A 14,575-nucleotide genomic window follows, 5' to 3' on the forward strand; every position below is an offset into this window, starting at 1 on the left:
TGGAGACTCAGGTTCTCAGATGAGAGAGGGAGGAGGCACCGGAGCTGCCTGTGCTGTAACTGGAATGGGCTCGCGCTCTCTCTCTCTCTCTCTCTCTCTCTCTCTCTCTCTCTCTCTCTCTCTCTCTCTCTCTCTCTCTCTCTGTGGTGATGGAGGAAGATTAGTGGTCAGAACTCGGCTGAGCACACCCTCGGTTTTCCACTGATAACTTTCCCACCACAGTCAGGCGGGAAGCGGCAATTCCCTGCAAAGGAAAAAGGGAAGGGGATTTTGGGGTGATGTAACTCCTCTGTGTGCCAAAGCAGCTCTGCCCCTACCTGGATCTCCTGCTCTCCCTTCCCAGGGCCTGAGTCGGTAAGGCAGTGGCGCCCCAGGCTTCACCACGCCCAGCATACTGCCCGGAACCTGCACCTCCCATCACCGTAGCTACCTGGCACATTCACCTTCTCCGAAGCCCTGTTTGCCTTGCTTTGGCATAACCTCAATAGATCGCTTTCAACACCCTCCGGACAGAATCACTTTCCCCTCCGCGTCCGCGCGTGCGCGGGCGCACGCGGACACATACACAAAACCAAAACAAAGAACGTTTTATTATGGCAAGACTTTTTCTTTTTCTTTTACTTTCTGTTTTATTTACTTATATTTGATCAGTTCACATCTTGTTTACTTACCTGTGTGAGCCTGTAGTGCGTTGGGGGAGGGGTGCATGCCATAGTTCAAAGGTGATGTGGAGGTCAGAGGACAATTTGTGGCAATGCCAACTTTTGGGGGTCCACTTTGTGGGTCCCTGAGATTGAACCTAGGAGCAAGTGAATTTAATCTTTGAGTCATCTTGCGTGAGCCATGTGTGCGTCTGTATGAGTATATTCACACCTGTGTGCTGCCGGAAGAAGGTGTTGGATCCCATGCAGTTGGAGTTAGAGGAAATTGTGAGCCCAACGAGTGGGTGCTGGGAAGGCAACTCGAGGGTCCTATGGTTAAGTAGCAAGTGCTCCTAACTCGTGCCCCCCCCCCCAATTTCTTTTTCTTCCTTTTGGTTTTTCAAGACAGGACTTCTCTGAGTAGCCCTGGCTGTCCTGGAACTCACTCTGTAGACCAGTCTGGCCTCAAACTCGGAGATCCCCCTGCCTCTGCCTCCCAGAATGCTGGACTTAAAAGGCTTGAGCCACCATCGCCTGGCCCCTTTTTGTTTGTTTGTTTGCTTGCTCTTTTAAAGACAGGATCTTGGTTCATAGTTCTGGCTGGCCAGGCACTCACTGTACAACCAGGCTGCTATTAAACTTGTAGTGATCCTCCTGCCTCAGCCTCCAACGTGTTGAGATTACATGCATGCATTTTTAAGAATTTGAAAGAACTCAGCGCTAGCTGCGGAGTTCCAGATTCCCTTGCTGTAGAGACTCGGGGCCCCTGGACATGGAGCCAGGCACAAGCAGAGAGTGGGTGCTTCTTCAGTATCAGATGTGGCAGAAATGATGACCAGACCCAAGGTTCTGGAAGAAGACACGGAGGTCCAGGCCTATGGGGCAGCCAGCGCGGCCGGTGAGATACCTGTGGGTGGTGATCAGCCCGACTCATTTAAGCCAGCGTCCCGTTCCCCACTCCACCTCTCAGGCACCCCGTGACTGTCCTGTGGTGGCCCGTGAGCCGCCCAGGTGCCTCCTCCTCCTCCGGCTGCTCCCGCCTAACCCGGGGGAAAGTTGCAGTGGCTAACTTTCGGCTTCAGAGGGGTGGTGTGGCGGGTGGCGCGGGACGCACCTGCGTGGGGGCGCGGGGCGGGGCGGGCGCGCACCTCGACGGGGCGGGGCGGCCGTGCTCCCGCCTTCCTCCCGCCCTCAGGCGGCCGCGAATTAGCCACCTGGGAGCCCGCGCCCCGCGGCCTCGCCGCCACACTTTCCTGGGAGCGGCGGCCACGGCGGCACCATGAAGAAGTCTTATTCAGGTGGGCGCCGCGCCCGGCGTGGGGAGGGTCGGCGTCGGGGACCTGCGCGTGTCACCTGAGCGCTGGTGGCCGGAGTGGACGAGGCCACCCAGGAACCAAGTCGGTCCGGTGGCTCAAACCTCGCGGGACGTTGTACTCCCTGGACAGTCTATAGTCCCGGGCTGGATTGCCCCCTCCCCCAGATGGTGATTGTGGGGCGCTCCACGCGTGAGCTCTGTTCTCCATGCACTTGGCTTTCCCCTATGCTCAGACCCCCGGGGCCGCCAGGGCCTGGAGGAGGCCGCTGTGCAAGTCTCTTGCCCTCTGCGCCACCGCCGCCGGAGTTTCTTCTGATCTTGCCCTTTCGCTGTCCCTCGCAGAGCTGGCTCACTCTAGAGTGCGAGGGGCTGCTCTGGGGGCGTCCCCCTTGCCGTGTCAGTGAAATGTTTGACTTATTGGTGGCGCTTGAGGCACCTGGCTGCGTTCCGGGTGTGTTGGTGGGGTGGGGCTGGATGGAGGGGTCTGGACCAGGCCCCAGCACCTCTTTTTGGCGGTAACTCCTTGCCCAGTGGGGCACAGGAAGGTCTCCAAACGGAGCCACCCAGGAGGGTTGGGCCAGTTATTTGGGTCTCGGGATGTCTTGAGTGTTCTAGCATGGCTAACTTCACTCTAACAGGTAGTGGTGTGTGTGTGGGGGGGGGAGGGTTGCAGGGCTCTCGCTACTCTCTTACTTCACGCTTCCATTTCACAGACAGCCCAGCCAAGGCTGCGAGAGCTGGTTAAGGCAACCCTGATCTCCACTCTTCCTTGTGACCCAGGCTGGATCATTTGTCCGCCTCCTCTAGTCTCACAGACCTTCTCTTCACGTTCCTTTCCTAATCTATTTGGACAGGAAGCGTTCTGCCAAGAACCTGTGAGTTCATTTAAGATAAGAGCTGTGAATCAGGAGCCTAAGTTAGAGTTGAAGAGGTCATTTGGGCCATCCCCCTGCCTTGAGGTCATGCTCTGTTTCCTCCTGCTTTCCATATTCAAGAACCAAAATGTCTTGACTTCATCTTAAAGAGGGTCGTTTAGCTTGCCCTGAAAAAAAAATAGCCTTCTGGACCAGTAGCTCCCTGTGGTTCTTAGCTGTTAACTTGGCTGCTTGGCCCCCAGTCACTGGCTTCTTTCAGGAGAACTTGTTGATGGGATGGTGGGGGAGGTGGGGGCTTCCAGGTGGTGTGTGCGCTGGTTTGGCACTGGGCCCCTCTCCCTCCCCAGCATGCTCCAGATGCTTGGAATGGTTGTGGGCATTGGGGCTGTTTCCCGGGCTCTCTGGCTGGCCTGGGGATGGCCGATGCCGGTGCTTTGGTTTGCGTCTCCTCACACGTCCCGACTGGTGGGTCTGGACACTGAGGTACCCAGGTCCTCCCAGTTCACAGGTGCCTGGCTTACTGCACAAACCCCAGAAAGCCACCCCCAAGTCTGAATGGGGAGTCTAAAGCCTGGAGTTTCTGGGGATGGTGTGAAGGCCAGTACTTGCCCCAGCATCTCTCCCATGCCTACCCAACCTTGACCAGGTACATTTTTGCAAAACTATGAAACTTTCTGTGATAGGCGTGTGGAAGTCCAGCTTCCAGCCCCTAGAAAAGCAAGCTCTCTGTTTCCTTCTGTTTACCTAAAGGGGTAGGGCCCCTGGAGGATGGGCAGAGGGAGGGTCTGGACCATATCCAGTTTGTTCCCTGCCTGGCAGGGTGCCAAGGGGTGCTTGGGTCACTCTGCTGCAGTTGGGTGGTAGGAGTTCAGCCCACACCAGTGTCCTCCAGCTCTCTCGGAGCCAGCCCTGTTCTGAGTAGGGTCTCTTGCCAAAGTCAGATTGACTCTTAAGAGCCATCGCCACCAGAAACTCAAGCAAAGTAGCAAGGAATGTTAAAAATCTCCCCAGCACCTGAAAATCCAAGGGCAACCAGTAAAGTTTGTGTCTTTCCCATAGACGGAGTGGGATTATCACTTTTAGACCTCTTTATGAAACACATGGACTGGCTGCCACACTGTGGTCAGGGAGCAACCGTGAGCATTCCTGGGCCGCTCGAGAGGGGAGATGAGAAGCCTGTCTGGAAGGACCCCATGGCTTTACCTACAGCTACCAAATATGCCTTGTGTAGTGGGTGCCCATAGTCAGGCGCAGTAGCAGGACAGGCCCTTAGCTTGCAGGAGCTTGCCTTGTCACTGGGGAGGCAAGATCTGGGTAAGATAGCAGCTCACTGCTAACCCTGTCTCCTCTGAAGCAGCCCAGGGCACCTGGGAGGAAGGGGTGGGGCTTTTGGGGTGACCTCTTGGAATAAGGAGTCTGATGCGTGGAAAATAAAAAGGATCTTCCCAGGTGGGGAATTTGCAGGGCATTTAGGGGACCCTCTGGCGGCCCTTTTAGAGCCTCAGCCTTCCTGAACACTCCATCTTCCCTTTTGTTTCAGCGGCAAGCTGTAGCAGTGTGGCCCAATGGTTAAGGTGGGAACTTGAAACTGTGAGGCTCTTGGGATTAAGTCCCCGGTGCTGCGGGGACCAGAATACTTTATCTCACGTGTCTCATTGTTAAACAGGGACAAAGCTTGGTTGTGACCGTGGTTTTCTACAGGAGCAGGTTCAGAAGTACTTGTTCTAACTCTCCAACTGCTATCCAAGCATGATTTCCCTAGGCCATTAGGAGGGACTGGGAGGCCGTATGTTACCCTGCGCAGGGGGACCTAAGGCTCCTCTCGACTCGCATGGTTTGAAGGCCCCTCTGCACTGGAGCCAGCTGCAGGCCACACCTTTTGTTCTCTCGGGTCCTGAACTTAGCTTCTCACAACCTGTGAGTCTCCTGGAATTCCCCTTCAGTGCCCTTGGCTTGCTTGGAAGTCTTCGGTGGCAGAGGCTGGGGGACTTAGCTGCGAGCCACCAGACTGGCCAAGTGGATCTCTGTGTGCACTTTGGCATTGTCTTGGGACTCCTGTGGCTTTCAGGAGACTCTCAAAGCGGGTGGCTGGCTTTGCCAGCTCTATACTGCGCAGGGATTCAGTCCTAGGAGGTCCACAGGGATGAGGGTTCATCCCTGCCCAGCGCTCTGGGGGGCTTTGGGAGGGCAGAGGATGCACCTTCTGAGGTCCCTTCTGAGTAAGCTACCCACGTGTTGGCAAGTGTGGGAATGGGTGACTTTCTGTTCCTCCGCATCTTGGTGCCGGCTCTGGCCACCCCTTGTCTCCTCACGGTCATGCTGTTTGCTTAGCTGCATCCAAGGGGCCTGGGGCTGTGTCCCATACTAGCCTAGCTCCTGAGGTCCCTAGTCCCAAGAGAGCTGACTGAGCACAAGTCAGGAGCCAGCTCTTCCCAGACCATTGGGGAGGTGGAAAGGCAAGTTTAGGCATGGTCGGCCATCTACTCCGCCCGCCCCTGCTTCCTCCTCTCTCTGACTTTCCACTCTGCAGAGAGGAGAGTGCAGTGTGCTGGATGGAGTATTTGATAACCCACTTTCTACCTGAAACCTGTGGGACCTGCCTAAACCAGGATGGCCGCAGAGAGGACAAAGGGTTGCCACTTAGGAGCAGCTGGCTTAGCTCGACGGCGGGCTGGCTGTCCACGCGGAGGGGCTCAGGTGGGTGTCTGTTGGGAGCCGTGGAAGGCCCATCCCACACCTGAATGCTCAGCTGCCCTCCTCAGGTTGGCCTGTCCATCACGTGCATGGAACCTGCAGGCAGCCCGTTCCGCATGTTTGTCCATGGGCAGTGTTGTGGGGGCTCTACAATTTGCTAAAGATGTTTTTTGATAAGAAAGATCTAGCTCAGACCAGCCCAGGGCCAGGCCCCAAGGCACATGCTGAGTAGATCTCTAGGGATGTTAGGGGCTCCAGAGAGACACCCCAGGCTCAAGGAGTGTGAATGTTTAGGTAGGGAGAGAGGGGACTCTCGCCTTTCTTAGACTTGTTTGTTGGGGCTGTTACCTTGGAAACAGCCCAGCTCTTGTCTGCTGGAGGGATTTATGGGGGAAGCATCAGGACCAGTGCCTGGTGAAGTCCCCTGGGGCTTGTGCAAAGACAGCTCTGCTGTTCTGAGGGATTCCTAGAGAGGCGTCAGTGTCCTGACAGGAACTGCCGCAGGTCATGTGATCCCAGAGTGCCAATTAAAAGAAGTCTGCCTTGTTGGGTATAAGCTGGTTGGACACTGTAGTATCAGACACAGGGAGTCATGTGGCAGCCAGGCTCGCTGGGCGTCCAGTGTCTGTGGCAGCAGCAAAGCCAGCCATGGCAGGTGGGCTGGTCTCCCCTGATGGGATAGCTTCGCTCTGGCTCCAGGAACTTTAGTTAGCCTCGCCAGAACAGCCCTGTTGAGCTGCCAGGGGCCTCTGTCTCCCCAAAGTTCCTGACAGTTTTTGTGTGTTCTGAGCCATTCATTCCAGAGTGTCTGCTGGGGGCCGCTCAGCCCAGGCTCCATTCTGCCTGCTCCCTGGTGGCTCTCAGCAACAGCACTGGAGAGACCGAGGGTTGAGGGGCACTGTGCTCCCAGCCCAGTTTCTTGGTCTTATCTCTCTAATCCCGCCCTGGGCCCTGGTCCCCTTGCAGCCCTGGTGAAGATGACACCAAGTCACTCCAATCAGAGGGGGTGGCGGCCCCAGGAGCCTTGCTCGTCTGTGGCCTCTTGGCAGATCGGCAACAACCAAGCTTTGTTCGGGGACTGATCTGACCTGGTTCGCTGAAGCCTGACTTGGCAGCTCAGAGACCTCAGGACAGGAAACAGGAGCAAGGAAAGCCAATCCCAGCTTCGGGTCACAGGGTGGCCCTTGGACCCAGACCTTCCCTGGCAGGGTCCCAAGACACCAGTCAAACCCTGACCTTCAGTATCATTTGGAACGCTGGGAGAGGGGAGGAGAAGGACTCTCTGGAGCTGAGGTTTGCCGCAGCAACCCACCTGACCCTGACTTAAGGATCCTGAGGAGAGGACCAGGGGGTGTGCCGGCCTTCCCTGTGCCAGACTCGGCTGCAGTCTGCCACAGTGGTCTCCCCATCACTCCCCCTAGGCCTCCACTGATGCCGAGACCGTCCATGCTCATACTCTAATGCCCCCAGCCCTACATCTCCAGCAAAGGGTGGGCCACCGCAGCAGACAACACCCTCTGGGTCCTTGCCAGGCCAGGCGTGTTGGGGCAGCCGCTGACTCGGGGCAGTGGCAACTGTGCCCAGGTTTGAACTGAGTTCCAGGTGAGCGTGGTTACCAGGAAGGGCTGGGCACGGGTGAGCTGGCAGGCTGCCCAGGCCTTGTGCTGAGATCAGTGGGCCCTGTATCCTGGGGCCTCTTTTCTCAATCCTCTTTGTGAGAGGATCAGATCCCAGCAGGGGGATAAGGCTACTGTAACCCAAGATGCTTGGAAGTGGGTTATAGCCACTGCTTGTCACCTTCCAGCGTGCTGGGGACTTGGCCGGTTGGCGCAGGGAGGTCTGGGGGAGCCATTTGTAAAACTCACCAATAATTTTATATCTTTGGCTCGTATTTGTAGTGGGAGCTAGGCAAAGCTATAACTGAGGGGTTCTGGGTCAGATGGCCACTGCAAGGCGCCCAACGGGCCTGGGAGGAAGGGATGGTGGCTTCTTGCTGGCACTGGCATCATACCGCCTCCCAGCTTTCCAAGGTGTGGCAAAACCTCAGCTATGTTGGGTGAGTCACTCTGGATGGCAGAGCTTCCTGGTGGCTCTGGGTCAGCCTTGACTGCTGGACCCCGACATTACCTTTATTTGATTTCGCTTTTCCCGGAAATGCTTTCTGAGGCAGACTGTGTTGTCGGTTTATTTTTATGTGTTTGCTTTATTTCGCTGTTGTTGCCCGTGGGCGATTTTTGCACAGTGGACTTCTCTGTGAACAAGGCGAACAGGAAATTGAATGGGAAACTTAAAACCCTAAGGGTTGTAACACGGTTATGCGCTCTCCCTGCTTGTTCCCACACGTGTGAAATGTATCATTCAGTTATCCAAGGTGTAGCCCATGCTTTCATGGTTGCATATTCCTGTCGCTGGGCTCCTTCCAGAGGCATCCAGACACCCGCGTGGCGCAAGGCCAGCAATAACGGCTCTTCAGAATAGACACCCATGTCTGCCACACTGGTCCCCCTCCACAGTGATGTGTGGCCCTTGGAAGGTGCAGAGCTGAGTCGCACCCGACTTAACAGCACCCATCCCATGCTTCTAGCTGTCGTCAGGACTGGCTTCAGTGCCGTTTGCTTCCCTGAACTCATCCTCTTGCCTCGGCCTTCTGCATGCAGGGATTTCACTTGTGAGTCCCCTGGTAGGCTCTGTCGTCTGCAGCTGTCCCTGAACGCCTTCTTTCTTCTTTTGCTCGTCTTCTTCCTTCTGTTTAACTTTTTGTTTTGTTTGTTTGAGACAGGGCCTCCTATAGGCCAGGTTTCATATAGCCTTGAACTCTGGATCTTCTTGACTCTACCTGCTGAGTGCTGGGATTACAGGTGTGGGCCACTTCTCCGCACTCTAGAGTTTGTTTTCTCCGAGTGAATTGTTGTGCCCATTTGCCTCTGGGGTGCCCTTCTCTGTCCTGGCACTTTTTGCATGTATGTCCATTTCTTCAGGTAGATAAACGGTGACTCACAGGTGGAGGGTGCTTGTTTGTTCTTGGCCGCCCAGACTGGAAATAATCACACAGAAACTATATTATTTGCAATACTGTTTGGCCAATAGCTTAAGCGTATTTCTAGCTAGCTCTTACATCTTAAATTAACCCATTTCTACTATTTTATATTTTACCACGAGGCTCGTGGTTTACCGGCAAGGTTCTAGCGCATCTGTCTCCTGCGGAGGCTACATGGTGTCTCCCTGACTCCGCCTACTCTCTTGCTTTATCTCTTCCAGCCTGACTATATTCCGTTCTGTCGTGGGCCCATTCACTAATGACAATAAAACATTTGCCATTCCCGTGACTGTCTCCAAAGCCAGACGAGGGACCCCAGTACGGCATTTTATTAAGAGGTATAATGGACAGAGAGAGTTCCCCCACAGTGCCTGTCACCTCCAAGTGACCCCAGGGCTGGCTGGCTGCTGAACAACGTCTACTGTCTTGATTCCCTGCTAGGACTGGCACACGAGGCTGGGTACAGTGTGGCCTCTCCATCCCTGTCACCCCCTTCGTCCCTGTGGCTCATCTATTCCTTTGACCAGCCTGAGCCCTGGCATGGGGATGGATTGGCGGCTGTGCCACTTGGCAAGAGTCATCTGCTGGCTGGTTACTTTGCAGTGATTTCTTCTGGAAACTTCATTTCCTCAGGCCAGTTGGTAATGGCTTTCTGGCCTTTCCTGCCATTAACATTTGGTTCCTCTGGCCTTGGTCTCCCTGCCGTTTTCCTGATCGGTCCTTACAGGGCCTCTCTACATGCGGTCCTCTATCTCCTCCTCTCTGCGGGGACCCATGCGTGTAATCCAGTGACCCCGAGGTGAAGTGACACCGCGTGTTAGCTGCCTTCCTGTTGCTGTGACGACATGCCCAGCAAAAGCCATGTAGGAAGGGCAGGGCTGATTTTGGCTCATAGCCTGAGGGTCCAGCCCATCGTAGCGGGATGGGGCAGCTGGTCACACTCCATCCACAGCCAGGAGGCAGCGAGAGATGAATGCTGGCCCTCAGCTCGCTTGCTCCTTTTTATGCAGTAGAACTCTGGCCCTTGGGACTGTGCGGCCCATATTCAGGGTGTATCTTCGTTCCTCAGTTAAACAACGCTGACGTAGACACGGGCAGGGCAGAGAGGTGTGTCTCCTGGGTGAGTCCAAGTCCAATCAACTATTACGACTCATACTGTCTTTGGTGACTTGGGGGCACCAAGCCAGTGTGTCCCCACACACTTGTGCAGCCATACATGGCTCTCCTGTGGTGTGACTGGCGGTGTCTGATCGCTGGTAAATCTCGTTAGCCAGAGTTTTCTTCTGTCCTTTGTCCTTCCCGGTGGTCCCTTGTCAGTTGCCTGTGCCTCTTGGGTGTGTGCACTGATCTTCAGGAGGGGTTTTGCAATGACAGGTTTAATTCTGTGTGTGTGTGTGTGTATGTGCATGTGTGTGTGTGCGCGTGTGCACAGGCATGAGAGAGAGAGAGAGAGAGAGAGAGAGAGAGAGAGAGAGAGAGAGAGAGAATAAAAACTGTGCACGGACGTCCTCAAGGGCAAAGGTCAACCTCGGGTGTTATTTCTCAGGTGGTGTGATGTTGGCTTTTCTTACTTGTCAGCTTGCCTACATCTGAGATTAACTAAAATTCAAGCATCTGGGCACTCCTGTGAGGAATTTTTTTCTTAACTAAACCATTTGAGGTGGAAATATCCACTTTTCATCCAGCCCGTTTGAGGTGGGAAGATCCTCCTTTAGTCTGGGCTGCATCTGCTGGCAGCCTGCATAAAGGATACCCAGGAGGGAGCCCTTTGCCTGCTTCCCTTCTCTCTTGCTGGCGAGTCCATTCCTTCACTGGCCATAGAGTCTGCTTCTCTGGGATTCTGGTGTATGCTGAAGACCAGCGGAGACGTCAGCCTTATGGACTGAACAACTACTGGAATCTTGGGCCTTCCCTTGGTAGACAGCCATTGCTGGACAAGCTGTACTGCAGCATGTAAGCCAATGTAATACCCTCACTTTCTTTCTTTTCTTTTCTTTTTTTTGAGATAGGGTTTCTCTGTGTATCCCTGGCTGTCCTGGAACTCTATAGCAATCTGGCCTTGAACTCAGAGATTTGCCTGCCTCTGCCCTCTGCCCTCCTGAGTGTTGGTTTTTTTTTTTTTTTTGAGACAGGGTTTCTCTGTGGTTTTTTTGGAGCCTGTCCTGGAACTAGCTCTTGTAGACCAGGCTGGTCTCGAACTCACAGAGATCCGCCTGCCTCTGCCTCCCAACTGCTGGGATTAAAGGCGTGTGCCACCACCGCTGGCCTGAGTGTTGGGTTTAAAGCCATGTGCCACCACCGCCTGACTTTATTATTTTTTATTATGTGTGTTTATATCTGTCTCTCTGTGTGTTAGTACACATAAGTGTTGATACCAACAGAGGCTGGGTGAACCAGATCCCCCTCCCCCCCAGTTAGAGTTGTGGGCCATCATCCAGTGTGGGTGCTGGGACCTGTACTTGGGTCCTCGGTGAGAGCAGCAAGCCCTCGTAAGCACTGAGACATCTCTGAGACAAGCTCTCTCCCTGGCCTAAGGCTCGCTCATTAGGCTGACCAGTGAGCCCCAGGGACCCTCCTGTTTCTGCCTCCCTGGTACTAGGATTTCAACGTACGCTGCCGTCCAAACCCAAGTGCTCATACTTGTGTGTCAAGCAGTTGACCAACTAACTGGGCCGTCTCCCCTGCAGCCCCTGGAATGCTTTTCAATATAGATAATGGGAAGAACTAAAAAGCCAAATAGGATATAAAATTCAAATTGTGTGCTTAAACACTAATTTTTTTTTCTTTTAGATGTATCTGTTTTGTTTTATGTTCATGAGGGCTTTGTATGCATTGCATGGGTGCCTGGTGCTCTCAGTGGTCAGAGGAGCCCTGGATTCCCTGGAACTATAGTTGTAGGTGGTTGTGAGCCGCTATGTCTGTGTAGGGAACTGAACCCCGGTCCTCTGTAAGAACAGCCAGTGCTCTTCTTAACCACTGAGCTGACTCTCCAGCTCTCTTAAACAGTTCTTTAAGAGAACATAAAGTAGGACTTATGAGGACTGGGGTTCATGAAGGTCAGTGCCTGAGCCCCCGCCCTCAGTTCCCTCGCCAGCACACGGTAGCAACAGAAATGCTGGGGCGGTTTCCAGTTTGCGATTCTGCTCACTTGTTTCACCTTGAGCCCCGGACACACTCTGTATTACTGGTTGGTTTGGAATTCTGAGCCGACCTCTTGCCTCTGCCTGCTGAGAGCAGGGATCACCGGCAGTTTAGATTGTGCCTTTGAAACAGCTATTAAGTATCGGAAGTATCACGGAATCTAGAAGAGTATCATTTAGCCTGTCACCTCTCCAAAGTAACATTTTTGTGACTTTCTTTTGGCTCTGCTTCTTCACCAAGACCTGTGTTTCCTTTTCTGTGGAGAGAAGAGAAAGTTAAGTCTTTCTGAGTGGCCACATCTTTTTCCTTTTCTTCCTCCTCTACCCCTTCCTACCTTCTCCTTCCCCTCCTCTTACAGCCCCCCCTTTATCTTTTCAGTTGGGGTTTGAGACAGACTCTTACTTTATAGTCCAGGCTGGACTGGAATTTAAGATTGTGTCCTAAGGGCCAGTGTTTAAGGTTTGCGCCACCATGTCAGGTGGAAGTTTTTATTTATTTCGTTGGCTGAGATTCCTACAGAAGGAGAGAAGGGGATGAGGGGGGTGCATGTATGTGCGTGTTCCTGCCTGTGGGAGTGGATGGCCTTGTGACTAGAGGCCACAAACCGACCTTGAGAATGGTTCCTCAGTTGCTCTCTACCTTGCTTTTGAGGCAGAGTCTCTCATTGGCCTGGAATTCACCCATTAATCTAGACTGGCTGGCCAGTGCCTCCCAGGATCCTCCTGTCTCCACCTCCTCAGTGCTGGGATTACAACTGCACACCAGCTGAGTATGGATGCCGGGATGTGGGCACAGGGGATCTGAACTCGGGTCCTTGTGTTTGTACAGCGAGAGCCCTACACCAGCTGAGCCATCTCTCTAGGCCTGGGGGTGCAGATTTGTGGAGAGTCAGTAGTGGGTGCAGTTTTTCTGTGCTGCCCTGGCAGTGTGAGTCCAGTCAAGAGCCAGAAGCACGAGAGAACAAACGTGTGTCATCATCAGATCCGTCCCCCCTGCTCTTGTGATCAGAGCTCCATCTCTGACTCAGGCTGCAGGAGAACAGAACCCTCTGTGTGTAGTTCCTCCCCTGGCGGTTGGGATGGCTTCTCCAAGACTGCTTGCTCCTGGCTCTCAGCATTTCAAATCCTGCCCCTCCCTACTGCCCGTGGGGTTCTGGCGACGAGAGCTGCAGAATACCGGGTGTCTATGATTTTGGATTATGTACTGGAGGTGGAACTGGATCCGGAAGTGGAGAGAGAATTCCTGGGCTCCATTTCTGCCTCGGGATGCTGAGCCGTAACCGAGCTGCACATGGAAACAACTGGGTATGCCATAAGCATCAGTGCCAAGTGGAATAGCTTTCTATTCCACTGAGCTGAGCGGCTCCTGCAGGAGTCCCCAGACCACCGCCTCCATTCAGAGCTCCGCGGGAGAGTTCTGACACTAGATTCCAGGGCCCACCCTCAGCTGTGGAGGACATGAGCAGAAGGAACTTCTGCAGTAGGAGCCAAAGCCACCAAGGGGGCAGAACCTGTTGCTGGGAACACCTTTCAAGGCAGAGAAGGGGAGAAGCTTCTTGGCTGTCTCTTGTACTCAACACCTCCTAGGCTCTCTCTGGTTGAACCCAGCTTAAACCCAGTAGATCTGAGGTCCCTGTCCCTGTAGTCTGTAAGACATCAGCTTGGGCACACCAAAGAGTGCCTGGAGGGTCTAAGAAGGGTGATTCTAGGAGACCAGGACAGAGTGTATGGAGAAAAGCTGTGTCCTCTTGTTCCTGTACACCTGTCCCCCAACATTGCTTCGTGGTGTTTGAGAAGCAGGATGGCCCTGTTTCTGGTGTCAGCCACTTCACCCCCTTGCTCTACCACCGTGTCCTCGCTCTACCACTGCGTTCTCGCTCCCCCTTTGCTCTAAGTGGGAAAGTCAGGCTGCAAGGTTAGTGTCCTCTCCGTGTGGACTCAGTTATCCTCGTAAGTCTCAGTCACTGCTCTGCTACTGAGACACCGTGGCCATGGCAACGCTCATAAAGAAAAGCATCTAACTGGGGTCTTGGTTACAGTTTCGGAGGATGAGTCCGTTGTCATCATGGTGGGGAACGTGGCCACACACAGGCAGACATGGTGCTGAGGAAGGGGCTGAGAACTTTACATCCTGATCCACAGGCAGCAGGCGGAGAGACACTGGGTCTGGCCTGGGCTTTTGAAACCTCAATGCTCACCCTCAGTGACGCAGCTCTTCTGACAAGGCCACACCTCCTAATCTTTCCCAAACAGTTCACCAACTGGGGACCAGGCATTCAAACATATGAGCGTGTGGGGGCCATCTTCATCCAAACTGCCACACCCGGCTCTCCCCCAGGTTCCACAGTGAAGTCTTAACCCTCAGTGGGACTATCTAAATATGCAGCCCCCAAGGGGAGGTGATGAAACTCATGAGAGGGGGAGAAGACACCAGAGTCCACATCATGTGTGTCAAAAGGACCACAGGACAACAAGGTGATGAAGAGACTCCACAGGAAACCCGTTCCAGCTGCGTGCTGGTCTTACACGCTTGTTTGTGGGGGAATTGGAGTTCTGTTACCCTCAACCCCCAGTCTGGGCATTCTGACACACTTGAGCACCTGAGATGGGGTCTGAATAGGATATGGTCATGTTGTGAAATGCCATCACGCCAGGCCTTTTTCCTGTGTAGTCCAGGCTGGCCCTGGGTTCATAGGGATCCTCTAGCCTCAGCCTCCAGAGTGTGGGGGGACCACAGACATGAGTCACCTTGCCCAGCTTAACATCAAGGAACAGTGAAGTCATCCTTAGTCTGTCTCGTATTTGGGTGATGTGCATGTTACAAATTTGCATTTTGCGTTAATAAACTGTTGCATTTACTACAACTTGATAGT

The 14,575-nt window shown here is 53.9% G+C and overlaps 1 protein-coding gene across 1 annotated transcript in view; it reads left to right on the top strand.

The window, feature by feature from the left end:
• The first annotated feature begins 1,801 nt into the window (after positions 1–1,801).
• Septin9 (septin 9) overlaps positions 1,802–14,575 on the top strand; it is a 156,979-nt gene continuing 144,205 nt past the window's right edge. The window contains exon 1 of the mRNA XM_050140065.1: positions 1,802–1,939. Coding sequence (XP_049996022.1) covers positions 1,921–1,939 — 19 coding nt within the window. The 5' untranslated portion in view covers positions 1,802–1,920. The remainder of the gene's footprint in view (positions 1,940–14,575) is intronic.

This window comes from Alexandromys fortis, unplaced genomic scaffold (assembly GCF_014885135.2).
Source record: "Alexandromys fortis isolate MF-2015 unplaced genomic scaffold, M_Fortis_MF-2015_v1.1 scaffold_39, whole genome shotgun sequence".
NCBI lineage: Eukaryota > Metazoa > Chordata > Mammalia > Rodentia > Cricetidae > Alexandromys > Alexandromys fortis.